Source organism: Amblyomma americanum, chromosome 2 (genome assembly GCF_052857255.1).
Source record: "Amblyomma americanum isolate KBUSLIRL-KWMA chromosome 2, ASM5285725v1, whole genome shotgun sequence".
NCBI lineage: Eukaryota > Metazoa > Arthropoda > Arachnida > Ixodida > Ixodidae > Amblyomma > Amblyomma americanum.
In genome coordinates this window covers 164,927,594-164,946,492 of record NC_135498.1, presented here as the reverse complement: position 1 = coordinate 164,946,492, position 18,899 = coordinate 164,927,594, and the positions used below count along the sequence as shown (strand labels likewise).

Here is an 18,899-nt window from a genome sequence, read left to right as displayed (position 1 = left end):
CGGCATCATATTAGGTGACAGTAACAAAATACAGAAGGGACAAATAAATGTTAGCATGCCATGTGACTAGCTCAAGTGACATGCTTTATGACTGGCCACGAAGTCAATCTGATCAGCCCCAGTGTACTTTACATTAATAACGCCTTAAAATTGAAGCATTTGCCAGATATCTGATCTTGGTGCAAGCTGTTGAGAACTGAAAGGGAGGGAGGGGGACCACCCTTATTATTCTGGGGTGTCCGGATGCTTCAAACTACAATGTACAGTGTGCGTCACACTTGTATAGAGGGTTCGAGCAGTGCATACTAGGCCATAAACACGTAGAACTGGACAGCAGTCCATGGTTTCAAGTAATATGATCATGCCCGTCTCGATTGTAGGGCTGCACTGACAGAAATTGTAGCGCATATCAAATGAAGTTAACCTGTTTCTTGTACCACACAAACATCGAATTCCTGTCATCGAAGTAGATGTCACTGAGGGGGCGGTGTGGGGGATGGGATTTTGCCACAGCAGCCCAGAATGACTGGACATCTGGCGTTCAAGGCCGCTCGATAGACTCTGAAAACTAATCCGCCACTTCACTCTCCTCGCCAGCTAGCGTGTGCGGCCCTAGTGAAACCGTAAGCGGTATCAGCCATGTGCGGCTCATGGTTTCGCTAGGTGCTCAAGTCGCACACGCGAGTCAAGGGCACGCGACAAGCCGGCCAAAGTTGTCAGTCGCACAGAAAACGTCGCGATAAGCGCAAGAACAAACGGGGCGGAGGGGGCTCTCTCTTCCTATCGCGCGGCCCGTTATCTTTCGGGCGGCGCGCAGCGCCCAGCAAGCAATCAACACTTGCCGGGAGTGCATTGACGCAACCCGGCGCGTGGCCCGGTTAACAGATATGTAAAATAAAATAGAAACAGCAGCTCTCGTCGGCGCTTCAGCCACGTGCTTTCATGCACACGTACTTACTACTACTGCACACGTCGCGCAGCGCACGGTACGGTACGTGTGGAAATTGGTTGTAAGTGCCACTGCGTAACGCGGCGGCAAGGAATGCGGAGTCGCCCCGACACCCTTGCCGAGCGAAGACGAGACGCGTCAAGCTATTAGATTTCTTTCGCATAGCTCGTGCCGCGAGAGAGCACCTACTACTACTACGGGCAGAAGAGGGGCCCATTTGCAAACCCGCTCACCTCCCGCGGCAGCATGCAAATTCGGCGACCCCTTCTCGACACACGTAGTCGTCACGCCGAAGAAGCGGCTTCTCTTCCGAGGTGCCGCTCACGTTCCATGATCGCTTCGATCGCGATGGAGGGCAAAAAAAAACAGGCCCGTTCGTCGACGCCCTCGGGGTCATCGTCGCACGCGCAAGTAACACGCATCGGGCGGCGAGAAATAACGGAGAGGGAGGGAGAGAAACCAGCAGAGCTTCGCTAAATGCGGACCCGTTTCTCGGGCACTACGGAGTCCCCCGGCGGCGATCGATTCTTTTTCTTCTTCCGGAGGGGGGGCCGGCCCGCGGCTATCTGCACTTCGCGCGCGTCGGCCGACGCGGCGGCTGTGCCGGCCGGCGACGGAGGGCGCGTGGGCAGCTGTCAACCCATTCATCGGAGCCCGGCGACGTCGCTCATCCAAACACACGGGCTTAGCTGGCTAGGACTACCGCGGCCCCCGAGCGACCACTGGCTCCGCGCGCAGAGGCACTCACCTTCGAGCAGCCTCTGGAGCACATTGTCTATGTTGAGTCGCTCAGGCTGGTCGGCCATCGAAGAGGGGTCGCCTTGAGGGACAAACAATCAGGAGTCGCGCGCGCTGGCCGCCGAACACCTTCCTCGCCGATAACGCCGCCGCCGCTCGCAAATTATCAAAGTCGACCGACATGGAGCGGTGACGTCAGCTCCGCACGGGCTTCGCAGCCCCCTGGCGTCGTTTGGGAGAAGCGCTTGATCGGCAAAATCCGAGTTATGCGACAACGCGCAACAGCCCCCAGCCTTGCGAAAGGCGTGCCGTAAACATCTCTACGATATGATTAATTTAAAAATGCACAACAAATGGAACATGCGGTGGACAGTGTGGGCAGCTGTATTTCAAAAAAGCATTGTTTTTGTTTTACTCACGACCGGCCGTGGTTTTACTTTAGTTAATTTATACGTTTATTAAACTATGCGCTTATTTCTTTCTTGTCCATATTTAAGGCTGTGTTTTTAGAGCATTTATCATGACAAAATAAAACTGATAAAACTAGAGCGCTAGTAGGAACAGAAACCAGAAACTACCACGCCACATGCTTTCGGTAGAGTGAACTAGAAAATCAAACTCCCCGTTCATACAATCGCCAGTCGTCAAGCGTCCGAGCACTACTACCACGGCATCAGACATGGCAAGGTTGGACGGCAAAGTCGCACTCATTACAGGTACTCGTATTCGGCATCCAACACCTAGTTTGCACGGGGCCGGCTGGTGCGAAACAGAGCGGACACAGGACAAAAGAAGATGCAGAAATTTATCTGTATCTTGTTACGTAGTATACGTCCTGTGTCCGCGTAGTGTAGGTATCCGTATAACGTGAACAAACTGATGCTGAGTAAGCTGTGCGGGTGGGATCGGTATTGCTTTTTCTGCATGGGTCCTGTATTCGTATGGTGGTGCGATGGCGAGCATGAAAAGATAAAAACGAAATCTTGCGTGAGCTGTCCGCTCTTGCCGTCAGCAACGGCAGTTGTAACACAAAGCGTGGTATGAATAACTGCAGGAATTGCATGCACTACTCGGGTTTTGATCGCGTCCCCCGCCCCCAGCTGGCTAAGATTATTTTTGATAACGAGAATGAAATACTTGGCATTTTCTGCCACCAAGGCTTCGAGCTCGACAAGTTTCCCAGTCCATAGGCTTCCTCATGCTGCAAAAAAAAAAAAAAAAGTGTCAGCCGGAAGGGCCGGAACAGTTCTGTGGACGCAAAGACCAAAAATAAAATTGCTGATTGGCGCGCGTAAGCCAGAGCTATAGTTACCACGGTCACTGATTTCAGAGTCCTGCATGTCTCTGCTTCTTTAATTTTTTAAATGCACAGTGGAGGAGCCAACGGGGTCAACGACATATGTTGGCTCCTGGCGCCGGCAGGGATGCATATTAGAAACAATCAAGACAGAGCTGTATTAAGTTTTGGCAGAACTTGCACTGATCGACACACACATTTTTCATTCGTCATGACCATTATTGGGCTAATACGTACTGTTCAAGTGATCTGATAGTGTTATGCTGGCATTTTCAGTTTTTTTTCAGCAGTGGTCTTTTTTTTTTTTGCCTGTAGCCCTGCAGCTCTTTTCGCAACTGTGGGTTTAGGGAAAAAAACATACCGACTTGCATATGTCCTGACAGTATTTAATGCTGCTTCAATGCAATTGCATTTCTCAGATAAACTTGGCAAGTACAAAGGGCGCAGTCAGTACGAATGGGAACACCGAGCAAAAACAAACTACTAATTTAGTTCAATTCAATTTTATTCAACATCATGGAGAAGTTGGGTGCGCCAACGAAAAGCCAGGAAAAAGGCTTCACAGAGGTCGACGCACCATACAAATGGTTGACAGCAGTGTACACGAACAATTTATTATAATATTAGTTATGTATACATAAACACTCATGGACGTTACAACACTAAAACACTAAAAGTAACAATAGCAAAAAATCGAGTACAAATCACAGTGACATAACATTGTTGGTAGTGCTTAGGTATACATCAATCTGATACATTATGTAGTAAATAAGGAAGAGTATAGTGCAACATTTTCCGACCATAATTGGTTCAAGCTTTAGGCACATTCCATATGAAACGAGCTGAGTAGAATACCTCTGTTCTTTCGCTTGTAAAAGGTTATGGATAAACTGTTCTAAAATACCAGCCTTGTACATCCGTAAAAGTATGGTGTCATACAGATGGGGAACGGGGGTGATGCCAAGTGCCGCAAAGATCTGTTGAGTATGTTCAAATCGCAGAGCCGAACAATTCTCTTCTGAAGTAGATGCAGTTGTTTAATATTAGTAAAGGATGTAGTACCCCACACAAAGTAGCAGCAATTAAGAACAGAAAAAAACAGTGCATTGTACAACATCTGCCTAATACGCTGCAGCAATAAATATTGCGTTCGAGATACGACACCAACAACCTTCGCAATTTGTTCCCGACCATTTCGATGTGCTCATCCTATGACATGTTTTCATTCAAAAGCACCCCTAAACTTTTTAACCATATGATGTTATTTGAATTAGCGATCAACCAATGTTTAGGGAAAGGTGGTGGATAAGAAATCAGCTTATTGCGAGGCCTTTAAAGTACACCCTTGGTTTTTTTTCAATATTGATAATTAGCGAATTACATTCAGACCATTCATAAAGTAGATGTAGGCAATCTATAGCTTGCTGTGCAAGATCTTGTACGTGCATGGCTTTGAAGAATAAACTAGTGCCATCTGTGTAAATTGCAAAACATGGAATCTTACTTATGCAGACGATGTCGTTGACCTAAAGGAGGAAAAGTAACGGCCCCAAAATACTACCCTGCGGAACGCCAGAGGCATTTGAAATTTGATAATTCGTTGTTTACTGTCACTAGTTGCGCATGATAACTGAGGTAGGACCTAACCATTTCAAGAAATTACCTTCCGAAATGCCTGTGTTTTTCTTCTTTTCCAAGTTGCTCAGTGTGGACAAACGAGCCGTATGATAAGTCCGTTTTCAAATTGGCACGAAAATAACTTTGCTTCTTAGCCAAGTCTTAACAGAGCGTTCCTGCTCCTATAGCTTGTACCTGTGCACCGCTCTTGGTCTTGAAGCACATCTCACTGCACAATAGCTCTGACTCAATGCAAGTAGCAGTCAGCCTGCACAGGTGCCTCTTGTGTTGTTCAGTTCATGCTGTAGTAGAAACTTCCAGGTGCAGCTATTATCCTGACTGCTGGCACGGCCGTCAACTTGTCAGCTTCACGAAGCCTATCACCCAAGCAGGTGGAAAGTTGCCAATTTTTTAATTGCACCCAACGGCAAAATGGCCACTCATAAACATGTAATCTGCTCATCTGTTGTGGCTGCAGTCTTTTAATGGTCTGCACTAATGCGTTATTTAGAGGCCAGCAGTGAACGTGACGTGCACAACAGGAAGCCAGAGGTGGCATGCTGTATCGGGTGACGACAGTCAGAAGCCATTGTGGTTGATTGTTACTGCTTGTCGATTGGCTACCACATTAAGTGAATTTGAATGTCTCCAAAGATTTGTGGCTAAGCTGAATTGCTTGTCGCTGCAGAGTTTGAGCGCAAGGCGTAAATTTTAGCGCTTTGACATGATACACTATGTTTATTTGCTGTGCAGCTTTCAGGAAGTCCTGTCTTGAGTGCAGTCCTTCAAGTTGGCTGCGTAACAGCTCTGTGTTATGCTGCACTTATGATTGCAGGGTGAGAGGTCTTGTTAAAAGAAAATTGCTAGAACTATGAGAGGCACACAAATTGGAACAAAGTTTGTTAGAAAAAAGAAGAAAGATACCAACTAAGAGATTAAGCACATTGCTTGGCCAGCAGCTGCTTCTATATGATGTATGAATCTTCACAGCTGTTGTCTTTGTCATCACGTCCTGGAAGAGCTGAGCATTTAGTGCTTGCAGCTAGTAGGATACGTGCATTTTGCTTCATGGAACCGTTGAACGATTTCTTGCTATTGCTTCCCCAAATCATTTTGCACTCTGGCCTCAAAGGGGCTCTCAAACACCTTCTAAGGAGAGTATATAAACTTGCTGAGTGTGTACATTCTCTCGTCATGAACACCCAATCCAAATAATGTTCCTCTACACGCAGTAATAATAATAATTGGTTTTTGGGGAAAGGAAATGGCACAGTATCTGTCTCATATATCCGCTGACACCTGAACCATGCAGTAAGGGAAGGGAGAGAACCCACAATCAGGTGCGAAAGTTGGGGAGTCCTTTCCGATGACGTTTTCATGTTTGCGCCCTCCTCCGTCGCACGCGCTGCTACATAGAGATGGCTACTGGTTAGATTTTCTCAGGTGTTACGCATCTGCCACGGCTGTGGCCAATCAGCAGCGTCATTATGGCGGGTCCAGAAGCTCTGTCCCCCAGTGAATTTCCGCAGTGGAGGAGCGCCGACCTTTGAGTGTGCAAAAAGTGACGTGAGGGGAGGTAAAGACGCAAAGGTGCTGAAATGCAAATTTTGACTACAGATAACAGCTTCTACAAAATGGACTTTAAAAAGTCTTGCTGGAGGATACTCGTGAAGCAGTGTCCTTTAACATCCCAGGAGTGCCGCACCTTTATTGAGGAGCCCTTTCAGAGCCCCTTTAAGTGTGATACCAACAGGGGTTGTGCTGGTTGCACAGGTGCTTCGTCAGGGATCGGGGAGGCAGCCGCACTGCATCTGGCCTCCCTGGGCAGCTGGCTATCGCTGTCTGGCCGCCGGAAGGATGCCCTGGACAAGCTAGCCGCCCAATGCTGTACCAAGGGCGTCCCCCAGGACAAGGTGGGTGGGGTCAAAAGGATATATACGCTATGATCAGATCATCTATGGCTGCTTGGCAGAGCTGATGTCTCCACCAGCTGGCCACGGTTCCATGCAGTGCCTGTAACAAATTATAGAGCACCACTTTATAGAGCCCACTGTGTGGTCTACACACGGTTGCTGCGCTAGCGAGACTGTGCCACTGGGCTACTGATGCAGCATTTGTATAGAAAATTCAGTGGCCTAAAAAGAGTTCTGAGGAACCAGTAGCATCATTATAGGAAAGCAGATGTTAAACAAAGGAGTGTACGTGATCGGGTTTCCCGGGTTGCCCAGCTGTTTAGCCTCACCACTGGGCTCAGCCTTCAATTGCAAGACTCGTCTTTCACCACAGGTCCTGGTCACAGTGGGGGATGTCTGCAAGGAAGCTGATGTCGCTGCCATAGTGGAGCAGACTCTGAAGCACTTCGGCAAGATCGACATCCTCGTGAGTCTTCCTCGCCATTACTCATGCACTGCTTTTGCGAATGGTTTGCCAACAGCATGCATGCGTATTTGTCTGGCTTGTTTCCTCACCTCTGCAAAAGTCTCTGAACGGCATTCCCTTATCTCACTGTTATTTGTATAGCAACATTCTTCAAGAGCAGTTCTGTTTTGTGTGTACGCATGAGTCCATAAGTGCTGGGATGTCTGCATCGCAGGTGAACAGCGCAGGCATCCTGAAGAGTGGCACCACGGAGAACACGCCACTCGCAGTCTACGACGAGATTATGAATGTGAACCTGCGCAGTGTCTTCCATATGATGCAGCTCACCATCCCACACCTGAAGAAGACTAAAGGTACAGACATACACTGGGGCTTGTCCATCTGCACCCATTGGCGGTGGGGGGGTATTTAGTTTGATATGGCATGCCTGTTTCTACGTACATGCTGGGGCTAGTTGCTCTGCTGTCGTTAGGGTGTGGGAGCAAGAAAAACTTTACTCGACAGCAGTTATAGATGTGACAATACAAAGGCATTGGTCTTGGAGTATGAAGACTGTAATGGGACTATTACGGGCAGTTATGATAAATTACAGTGAGGCAGCAACCAGATCAGTACAGACATTGGTAAAATTAGGAAGAAGAAATTTTCAGGAAAAAGAGATCCATAGACAGTTGTGTGATGTGATATGACAAATCTGTGTTTAGAGTATTAGTTGCATGCACATTTAGCTCTTACATTGATTGCCTTCCCGCTGCCACAGTGGGTCAGTGGTTATGGTGCTTGGCTGCTGACCCGAAGGACGCGGGTTCGATCCCAGCCGTGGCGGTCGAATTTCGATGAAGGCGAAATTCTAGAGGCTTGTGTGCTGTGCGATGTCAGTGCACGTTAAAGAACCGCAGATGGTTGAAATTTCCGGAGCCCTTCACTATGGAGTCCCTCATAGCCTGAGTTGCTTTGGGACGTTAAACCCCCCTAAAGACAAAGACTGATTGCCGTCCTAGTGCATCTTTGAATTTGATTTCACCATCTCTTTTCGTCCCACTGCTGCATGGGCTTCTGGTGGGTAGTGGATAGAGGGTTGAAATAGGTGGGTGGGCGGATGGGTGTTGGCTTGTAGGTGCGAAATGCATTTTGTAGCGACAGCTACACTGGGCTACCAGTCGAGCATTTCACGGTACATGGGAGAGGGCAGTTGTGTGCAAGCGCCGTTACCATGGCCACCAAAGAGGAGCAAAGCGCGGCGTGCACTTTGCCGTCGCCGCGCACCCGCTCCACCGTCAGAGTCGAGCGCGACGTCGCGTGGATGAGCAGTTGTGCACATGCACGGTAACCAGAGAGACCCCACAGCTGTGCCGCATTCTTTGTCGCCGCGTCGCCACACGCCGCTCTATCACCCGAACCGCGCATCGCATGTGCAGCATTGTGTATAAAAGGCAAAGATGTAATGGGCGTATGTATCAATGTTTGACATGCATGCAGAGAAGGAGAGTCCAGCCGCTGCTAAGCGGCGGTATAGACAGGAGAAGATTAACTCTTCCGATCCTGAGGTTGTTGCCTGGCAGTTATTGGCTACTCAACAAAGAGAATGAGCGTCAGAAGTCGAAGAGAGCAGCGGAGAGGCCCGAACAGAGAGAGGAACGTCTTGCCAAATGGAGATGCCAGACTGCCGAGCATAATAGACGCCACATAGCCGCTGAGATGGAGCCTATGGAAGGCGTCAGTCAACGGGAACCAACAGAAGAGAATGTGAAGGCCCGTCATGTGCCTGAGCACACCATTCGAGTTTCCGAAAAAAAAGCTCAGCCAGGGAAACGTACCTCTTGCTAATTATATCCTGGCATAGATCTAAGCCACTGCCAATTTTTTATCACTTTGTGCGACTCCAGGCACCCACCAAAGGGTACCCCGATCAAAGAAGACTACACTGCCAATTCAGTAAAAAAAGAAAAAAATGAAAGTAGAGATAATAACAAGGGAAACCCTGAAGTGTGGCAACAAAATCAAATCACTGAACTCTAAAAGAATCTTCAGAACTATACACTGTAACTATAAAAGCCAGCACTTATGGACACACCACACAAGTGACTACCTGGCTTCAAGCAGTATCCATCTGCACTTGTGTTCAACAGCAGGAACTCTCCCGGAAATGCAGAAAGGAGCACTGGAACTATACACTGTAACTAAAAGCCAGCACTTATGGACACACCACACAAGTGACTACCTGGCTTCAAACAGTATCCATCTGCACTTGTGTTCAGCAGCAGGGCCTCTCCCGGAAATGCAGAAAGGAGCACTGGGATGTTTTAGTGCACTAGCGCTAAGGCTTCCAGTCACGAAAAACCCAGGGGGAGTGTCTGGAGCCAGCTAGACCTCATTCTAGAATAGCGTGAAAAGGGAAGAGACGAAGTTTGCCCTACGTCTGTGTTGTTTCGCGCTGTTTTAAAATTAATTCCCACCAACTTGCCCAAGCGCTTCTACATTGACTACATCAGGTAGACCTGCCGTGACTGCACCGCACCTGGGCACCGTGAACAGATCAGCTTTGCTGGCCATGGCACGAGGGCCTTGTGCTATCGCAGCAGCCGATCACTATACCCATGTTTCACTGTCACTCCCTCGCACTGTGCATTCCATGTGGTCGTCTTCATCAACTTCCACCTGTGCACAATGGATCCAGACCACACCACTGCGTTAAGCAGTCCCGAAATTTTTAAAGTGCGCTACCACCAATTAAGGTCTCGAATCAGAGGTTTCAACGATCTCTGTCTGAAGCCTGACCTTGAAACCCTAACCTCGAACCAAAAGCAAAATGAAACAAGAAGTGCTAGCGCACATCACATTTGGCCAAGTAAGCTAAATCGGCTGCAATTTTTTTCACAGTAATCGCTGTACCTGTGTCATAGCATGTGGAAAGGCTTTTCTGTTGCATATATGTTCCCTCAAGCTGCTGGTGCTGCTACTTCTCTCTCTCTCTCCCACTCTCTTTTTTTTTTGTAATACTATAACAGCTGCTACTGTTTTATAACACAGGAGCAGCAGTTACTGTCGTGGAGGGCTGTGTTCATTTCTGTTGCTCACCGTTTCAATAGACGCCTGGTGATACAAACCTCATGGGATCCTGGGAAATTTGTGTCGTTGGAATTTCATATCTTCTAGAATGAACAAAAGTCTTCTGCAGAAGCATGGGAAATGCATCCACACAGATCTGTTTATGGCTGACGGGATTTGTTTACGACCATGTAGCCACAGCTCACAACTCACAGTGCGTACAGTGCAACAGGCGATTGTGACACTAGCCACTCTAGCTGTGATTCAGTTATGCACCAATCAGTGCTGTAGAAAATGCTTCGGAGCTGATGAGCAAAAGATGATCTTTTGCGTTGTTCTTTCCAGGAACCATTGTCAACGTTTCGAGTGTCACTGGACTGCGAGCTGTAAGTTCCATTGAGTTTCTGTCAGAGGTATTGAAAGTGTGCCAACATGAATTCACTGCATGCGCATGCAGTTGAGATGCTGTCTCTTTATGTGCTGCAGATGGATTGAAAATAGTTGGCATGATTGTGCAGCTATGGTTCCGAGGTTGTATTATCTCTCTTTGTTTGTGGATTTTATCCCCATGTGAGTAATGATGGGCTGCCTATGATGCACAGGTGCCCTCAATATGAAAGGGAAGAGTTAATTTGCACACAAGGATGAATTCTGTTGTTACCTCAGCTCTGAAGTTGATGTCTCATGGGCATTATCCATTTTGAGAAAAACTAGAGCCTAGGAAATCGTGTGCATGCCTATCACTGGTACTTGTGGAGTAACATAGAACGCAAATTATTTCCCTATCCGCCCCCCGATTCAATATTTAATACGAGGTGAGGTGATCAAGCTGTTGCTTTTTTTCAGCAGCTTCCTTTCTTTTTTTGCTTTGACACAAACAAATAAAAACTTTAGGTTTGCAATCTGCACTGTGATGTCACAGTGATGGAGCTCCTGCCAAAAAATTTATGATCCAATTGTGTTGTTTTCTGCTGTTGGTACAAGAGAGCACCAGCACCATATTGTTGTGCCCGGTAGATTCCGATGTTGCATTTTGAAGGCCTGTTTTAGTGCAGTTCTATGAATCTCTATTGCTGCATGCTGACACAGCTCATATAGCAAGTGAAACCAACTGATGGTGTTGCCAGAACTTGGCACACCCTCTACTCGCTGTAGCGTGACAGAGGCAGTGGTGGTGGCAGCACCCCGTGCGCTGACCGTAGCGGTGTCGGTCACCCATTAATCAGGGAGCAAAGTGAAGAAGCAGCAATGCAACATGACATTAACACAAGTGTGCACTGCGGCTCATCTCGACCTCTGTTGTTCTTGCATGCCTGCTGCAGTCATACACACAGGTGTGGTGTGCAGCCGAGTTTTTTTTCAGCGAATGTTGCAGCATAGCCCACTGTTTCTGGCAGGCATCGCGTTTGGCCAGACTTTGGCATTCTTTCAAGTGTGACGCTGTAGAGTGCAAAATTGAAGACAGATGCAAGAAGGCAAGAGAGAGGCACACTGTGGGAGTGCCTTTCTGCGCCTTTCCATTTGGCTTTCATTTTGTTGTTGTGCTTGGCTGTCTGTTATGCAGCCTGAGGCAACCGTGGTTTTGCTACTAGGTGCAGGTCCGTTTGCACAGAATGTTCCTGTGAAACAACGGTGCTTCTGCATGCCATAGAAGACATGCGCAGAGTCTATGGGAGGGAGGCGGGGGGTGCATTTGCTGTGCTCATTGTTTCTGCGCACAGTTTCCCAACGTGGTGGCCTACAATCTGAGCAAGGCCGGCCTGGACCAGCTGACCCGCACCGCTGCCCTGGGTGAGTGACAAGTGGGGGAGCGCCGTTTTGCTTTGCACTAGCTGCATGAGAACGCACATTTCAAGCAGATGCATATGGCTTGGCGCAGAGGAAAAGATACACGCAGTTTGTGCTGGAGCTTGTATTGCCATTTTTGGAAAGAAGTTTCAGTTGTTGCTGATCTACCTGTTGATAAACTAAGTGCAGGCATACATTAAACATCTGCTGGCTGGAACAGTGGTGACATAATCTTACAAATATTAAGGAATATCTTTGTTCCAGCATTGTAAAAACACAGAGGGTGTCGTGGATCCCATCAAGTGTGTGGAACACAAAACGGGCTGCAAGTCCTAAAACTTTTGGTGGACCCATGAAAATCATGCCCGTTAGGAAGCACTCAGTCAAGCATTTTGCACTGTATGCGGCTGCTTTTTGTGACATAATGGATGTTGCAACTGCTTCATAGCACTGCAGCTAGTTTTTTTTGCAAACATGAATGTGCCTGAGACTGGCTGGAAAATGCATCCTGCATGGAAATAAAGACATGCGCTCAAACTGCTAGGACCACTGTGCGCGAGTTTTGTGCAAATTTTTATTTGCCACCTAATGGTGGCTGCTGCCTTGTTTTTTTCTTTGTAAAACACGAGATGAATTGACAGCAGTGTTCACATTTCCCAAACAGCGGTGCTGTCAAAAAATTGTGGAGGGTAAGTAGAACTGATCGTTTGCGAAAAATACATGCTGAATTTTTGCGAATGAGCTCAGGAAGATAAACCATTTTTCATTAGTGTTGTGTAAGCAGCTGCAAAAGATCTCCTCAGCGCTGGCTTGTGAGCACATTCGGTTGTTTGTGTACACCCATGGTCTGTCTCACGAGGCAGAGTTATTAAACCACCATGTGGACCCTGTCGTTTTTCCCTTTCGCATCTACTGCTTCCTGCTAGTAGCTCCTCTGCATGCGAGTGTCGAAGTAAAACTTGGTGAAGTAAAAGCAAAGAACATGTCGTCCTTTCTCCCCGTGGTTTTCCTTGTAGCGCTACCTCCACTTTCAAAGAACTGTGTTGAAGTACACTCTGCCAAGTCTCCTGGTGCACACTTGCAGTGTACATCTTTCAATCATATTTTGCAGCTGCATGATTGCCACAATACTCTCCCAGAAAGCACGTGAAAGTCGCCCCTTGCCACAGTCTCCAGCAGCCCCTTGCATTGTCTTGATGCCGTCAGCTGCATCCAAAAAATTGGTATGGTGCACACCTGGTGCCAGCTCACATGACTAGGCTGTCTGGCTGTTGGCAAGCAAGAATCTGTAGTGCGGACCAACCTTGCACTGATGGGCTAGGATAGTGCTTGCTTCCCCCCCAAAAAAAAGGCCCAATTGTCAGTATACACCTCAACCACACCTGAGGGAAGGGAGGAGGGTGGGAATAAGAGAAAGAGGTGCCATGGTGGAAGGCTCCAGAATAATTTCGACCAGCAGGGATCTTTAATGTGTACCAACATCGCGCAGCACATGGGTTGCCTAATTTTGTAGAGAACATAAGTGTTTTCTTTTTCATGAATACTGCAAAATACTTGCATGCAAAAATAAACCTGCCGCCCCCCACTTTTCCTGTCCGAGGTCTATGGATTAAGCAGTGCTGATTATTTCCACTTTATTCAGAGACAGGTTCCGCCCCACTTGTTCTTATAGCCAAAAAGGCTTATTGTTCGTGTTTTTCTTGCCTCTTGTTTCAGAGCTGGCTGCTGATGGCGTCCGGGTGAATGCAGTCAAGTGCGTACGATTGTCTCTGTACATCTAAGTTCCAAATGGCAGGCAGGAATTGGACCATGTTTCCTCCCCCCCACTTTTATCTTGCAGCCCTGGCGTCATTGTCACGGAGGTGCATAAGCGAGGTGGCATGTCGGATGCCCAGTATGCAGAGGTGAGTGGATGCAGAAAGTTTGCTGCACTCTGACTGAGCACGCGTGCGCAAGTTCTTCATTACAGGTTCACTTTCTGAGCACACCTTTTAGCATGGCAGACTTAGCGGAGCGAGTTTGCATGCAACAAGTTCTTGATCCTCTCAGTGAATTGATGGAAATGGGAATTGATGGAATAACACTTTCGGTCAGAAGTGCAGGGATCAGTTTTTTGCCGCTCTCAACTGCAGGCATTGGGAACAGAACTCCAGGCTTTGGCCACTGCCCCAGCTCAACTTGAAATAGATTTTGGGAGTTGCTTAGTGCAATCATGTAGCGCATGCAGTAAAACAGTAAAAGGCCGCTGCAACTGCTGCCAAACTAAGCATATGTCCTCAGCTTTTGAACTTCTGGCAGGTGGCATTTGCCTCCAGTGCATATATTTTTAATGGCAATAGCAGACATGTGCAGCTTTGTCACTAGCCATAGGTGATGGGTAGGGGCCAACATGAGGATGACAGACAGAGCTTTCTATCTTCTCTTATTGATTCTCATTAAGTCTTATTGATGATTCAGCAACTTCCACAATGATGTCGGAACACCATTGAAAAAGTGAAAGCACAAACAAGGAAGTATCTATGTGCTGAGCCAGCGCATGCATGCAGCTGCGACAAGCAGACCAGGTGTGGAGTTCCCAACGGTGTGCTCATAGACCTGGGCTCCTCAGCAAGGCAAGCTTGGCACACTGAAGGTGCAGTATAGTATCCTGGAAAGTAAACATTTTCAGCAGAAATCTGCCTGGCTGGATAAGCCTCAGCAGCTGTGGAAGCGACTTAGCCAGCCTTTTGAATAAACGGAGTGCAGATGTTTTGAAACCAATTTAGTTTTCTTTGGAGCTGGTTTGGGCCGCAACTTTTATGCAAAGTAGTTCACAGCTGGATTCAGTCACATGGCATAGGCCTTGAATGTGCACAGTCTGCAGGGCCCGCACTATCTGTTGATGGCTTGAGTAGCTTGAGCTCACCTTCTTGATGCACTTGTGGAGGCAGAAGTTGAGGGAAGGTGGAGCAGAGAATTCGTGTTGAGGGAAACGGGAAAAGCTAAATATTGTGCATTTAAGTAATTCCTTGGCTCATGTTCCAGGTTTATGAATTATCTTTTCAGGACAGCAATGCTCATTAGTCACCTCAGAGGCTGTTCTAGTGGTGAGCAGAGAGCTGGTTCATGGCTTCTTTAAAGTACGGGACGCATCTCAAAATTGATGCTTGGCTTGTACCTTCCGAAAGCAGTACATCCCACTTCACCAAAAGAATATCCGTGCACTGGTTGTGCATGAAGATTTCGGCAGAGATTTCGGTTCTCTCCGAGATTTTAGTCAGAGTGCTGAGGTCTTTTCTCTCCGACAGCCTGTGCTGTGGCAAAATCTACTGGTTAGTTTGAAGTCACACACGAATCTCACATTCATTAGCACCGATAATAATGGAGTCCGGAACAGCTTTCTCGGAATCCAGGAGCATTAGCCAATGCAGTTCATGTTCCGACCCGTTAAGCGGAAGAAGGTTCCTGCCCCTGACAGAGTTGATGAGAACTAACCATCAATAATCTAGGTTGCAGAGTGAGCTGTAAGCAATTACAGTATGATCAGTGCCAAAACAACGTGGCTAAAAGGAAAGGTGAGGGTTGAGGCATGCATTAGATGCTCAGGGAACCCAAAAAATCATCATCAGCCTGACTACACCCACTGCAGGGCCTCTCCCATCTCTCCAATTAACCCTTTTGCCAGCTGCATCCACCCTTTGCCTGCAAACTCCTTAATTTCATCCGCCCACCTAACCCTCTGCCGCCCCCTGCTACGCTTACTTTCTCTTGGAGTCTACTCCGTCACCTTTAAGGACCAGCGGTTATCTTGCCTTCGCAGTACATGCCCTGCCCAATCCCATTTCTTCCTCTCGATTTCGACTAGGATCTCATTAAAAGGCGTTTGTTCCCTCACCCATTCTTCTCGCTTCAGGTCTCTTAAAGTTACGCCTATTTTTCCTTTCCATGGATCGCTTTGCTGACCTTAACTTAAGCTGAACCCTTTTCGTTAGCCTTCACGTTTCTGCCCCGTAGGTGAGCACCGTTGAAATACAGCTGTTGTACACTTTTCTCTTGAGAGATATTGGTGAACTGCCATTCATGATCTGAGAGAGCCTGCCATATGCGCTCCACCCCATTCTTATCCTTCTAGTTATTTCCCTCTCATGATCCGGATCAGCTGTCACTACCTGCCCTAAGCAGTATTCTTTACCACTTCCAGTGCCTCACTTCCAACTGTGAACTGCCGTTCCCTTGCTAGACTTCTGAACATTACTTTTTTTTCTGCATGTTAATTTTTAGACCCAGCGTTCTGCTGTGCCTAACTCATTGATCGCGATTTGTAGTTCTTTTCCCGGGTGACTCAGCGTGGCAACGTCATCAGCGATTTGCAGATTATTTAAGTAGTCTCCATTTAGTCTTACTCCCAGCTGTTCTAAATTCAGGCCTCAAAATACCTCCTGTAAACATGCGGTGAACAGCATTGGCGAGATCGTGTCTCCTTGCCTGACGCCCTTCCTTATTGGAATTTTATTGCCGACTTTATGGAGGACTATAGTAGCTGTTCAGTAGCTATATATCTCTTCCAGTATTTTGACATAAGGCTCTTCTACCCCCTGATTATGCAATGCCTGCATGACTGCTGAGGTTTCCTCCGAGTCTAATGCTTTCTCGTATTTAATGAGGGCTACATATAGAGGTTGGTTATATTCTGCGCATTTCTCTATCACCTGATTGATGGTGCGAATATGATCCGTTGTGGAATATCCTTTATGAAAGCCTGCCTGATCATTCGGTTGATTAAAGTCTAAGGTTGCCCTGACTATTAGCAATTACCTTAGTAAATACCTTGTAGACAACGGACAGTAAGCTGATTGGTCTGTAATTTTACAAGTCCTTGGCATCTCCTTTCTTATGAATTAAGGTAATGTTTGCGTTCTTCCATGCTTCTGGTACGGTCTAGGTCATAAAGTATTGCATATAGGGTGGCTAGTTTTTCTAGCACGATCACCCCTCAGTCCTTCAACGGGTCTGCTGTTACCTGATCCTTACCAGCTACTTCCCCCTTTCCATTGCTCCCAAGGCTTTCTTTACTTCCTCTTTCGTTACTGGCGGGATGAACCCAATTGTGAACTGCTGTTCCCTTGCTAGACTGTTGAGCATTACTTTGGTTTTCTGCATGTTAATTTTTGGACCCAGCGTGGCCCAAAAAATACTGCCAAAGAACTGAAGGGTTCCATGGAACCCGGTTTGAGAACCCCCAACCTAGGATAAAGGGCGATATACAGGCAATCGTTTGCTAAAGGAAAAAGGTGCCGCAGTTAGCTGCTACATGTCAACCTACCTTGTTAACTCTGCACAATGTACACCTCCCCAAGTCTGCATTTGTAACTGCCTAGTATATAACCATGTACCTGACTATGCATTGGAGGCATTTTGAGCTGCTGCACAATGCCTTTGGGGACCAATGCACGATGTTTTGTGCGCAGTTCCTGGAGCATTGCAAGACCACCCATGCCATGGGCCGCGTGGGAACTGCGGACGAGGTGGCGCGTGCCATCGGCTTCCTGGCCTCGGACGACGCCTCCTTCATCACTGGACAGACCCTGGCCATCGATGGGGGGCGCAGCATCATGTGTCCCCGATAGTGCCGGCCTCCACCAAACTTCCACTGTTACTCTTTAAACAGTGAACGTGTGATTCAGGATTTGTCCTATCTATACAGGTGTGGACTACTCATGAACCAGTTGGTTCCAGCCCAGCGAGAAAATATAGTCCTATTTTTACAACAACTTTGTCGGCTCTTGTCACTTGGATTGAAAAATTTTTGCAACTAGAACACCATGCCATTCAAGTTGGTAGCATTTTTTATAGCAGGTAGCAGCCATGTGACCCGTTCAGCAGCGATGACATTGTATCAGTTATATTCAACTGTGCTTGAGACAAGCATTCTTTCTTCTTGCTAGATTTACTTGCTCAAGCTGATCAGTGTGAAGCCTGCGCCGACAGCTCATTGCAGTTGTAGTTAAAAAAATTGCTGCTGGTTTAGTTCAGCTTAACCCTGGTCGAAAGCGAAAAGCTGCATCTCCCAGGCTACGTTTGTGGTCGAGCAACTGGCGGTCTCCATGGCACACGTCGCATCGAAAACACCTAGCATTAGGCTGAACGCATTGAAGTGCACCGGCAATTTACGTAGAACCCACTTTGATGCCCTGCGCATGCGATTCCAGCAGACGCTTTCCCGCTCCGCTCGGTCAAGGTGCGTGATGTCACGGAGGGAGTATGCAGCGCACCTGGGATGCCTCCTTTCCTCCTCTCTGCAACACGGTGATAGAGCGCACGTCTGCCGCTCTCCATGGCAGGAGTCTCATCCATATCGATGACACCTAGCCTTTTCATGCAAAACCCACTTTCATGACCTGTGCATGCGATGCCAGGAGACGGTTTCTCGCTCGACTGAAAGTCAAGGTTGAGATATTAGGCACAACAGCCGCTGGTGTCGCTGCTGTAGCCGACGTCATGCGTCGAACCTGACTACCACCAGTTATGCTCATGGTTTGACCTCTAGCTACATTCAAGGTGAAACTTGCGGTCCCGCTGACCTCGAACAACATTCAAGGTCAAATTTGCAGTTCCGCTGACGGCTCATAAAGCTGGCGTAGTGAAGCATTTTGCTTCGAAAAGGATGGCAGCTATAATTTCTAACATAACAGCCAGAGTTCCATCTAAAGTTGTGCTGGCCTGGGGAAATAGCTTATGCAGCTGAATATCCAGTGGGCTTTTCATTTCTTGAGTGCCACTCATCACCTCTAGCAGTAACTGCTGCTTCCAAAACATTGTTGCGTGATATATACCACTTTTAACAAGCATTTTCAAAAGGCTTTGCTCAGTAAAGATTTCTCTAAACATGTAACTATCATTAAGCTTTGCAAAAACTGCCACACGTGACGGGCACTGCTTTCAATGACCGCTGAAATCAGCAGAGGTGTGGAAGATGGAAGTTTATCTCTGTACCTCCAAAGCCTTTTTTTCTCTCGTCACATTACTACTTTGGAAGTTGCTGTCCATGCCATGTTCCGCGCAGTGACACTACAGTACTCTTTCAGCGGATGAAATGAACATTAT

At 47.5% G+C, this 18,899-nt stretch overlaps 2 protein-coding genes across 2 annotated transcripts in view; one reads left to right on the top strand and one right to left on the bottom strand.

Annotated features, from left to right (window-relative positions):
* The window catches only part of LOC144121951 (serine/threonine-protein phosphatase alpha-2 isoform), a 28,795-nt gene extending 26,914 nt beyond the window's left edge, over nucleotides 1-1,881 (bottom strand). The window contains exon 1 of the mRNA XM_077655422.1: nucleotides 1,698-1,881. Coding sequence (XP_077511548.1) covers nucleotides 1,698-1,755 — 58 coding nt within the window. The 5' untranslated portion in view covers nucleotides 1,756-1,881. The remainder of the gene's footprint in view (nucleotides 1-1,697) is intronic.
* Nucleotides 1,882-2,244: 363 nt separating this feature from the next.
* On the top strand, nucleotides 2,245-17,564 carry LOC144121953 (3-oxoacyl-[acyl-carrier-protein] reductase FabG-like). The gene is made up of 9 exons (XM_077655423.1): nucleotides 2,245-2,403; nucleotides 6,375-6,514; nucleotides 6,888-6,980; nucleotides 7,195-7,333; nucleotides 10,374-10,414; nucleotides 11,750-11,819; nucleotides 13,533-13,569; nucleotides 13,657-13,720; nucleotides 17,264-17,564. Exons 1-9 carry the CDS (start codon nucleotides 2,367-2,369, stop codon nucleotides 17,420-17,422), a joined length of 780 nt encoding a protein of 259 aa, XP_077511549.1. The 5' UTR covers nucleotides 2,245-2,366; the 3' UTR covers nucleotides 17,423-17,564.
* Nucleotides 17,565-18,899: the final 1,335 nt, after the last annotated feature.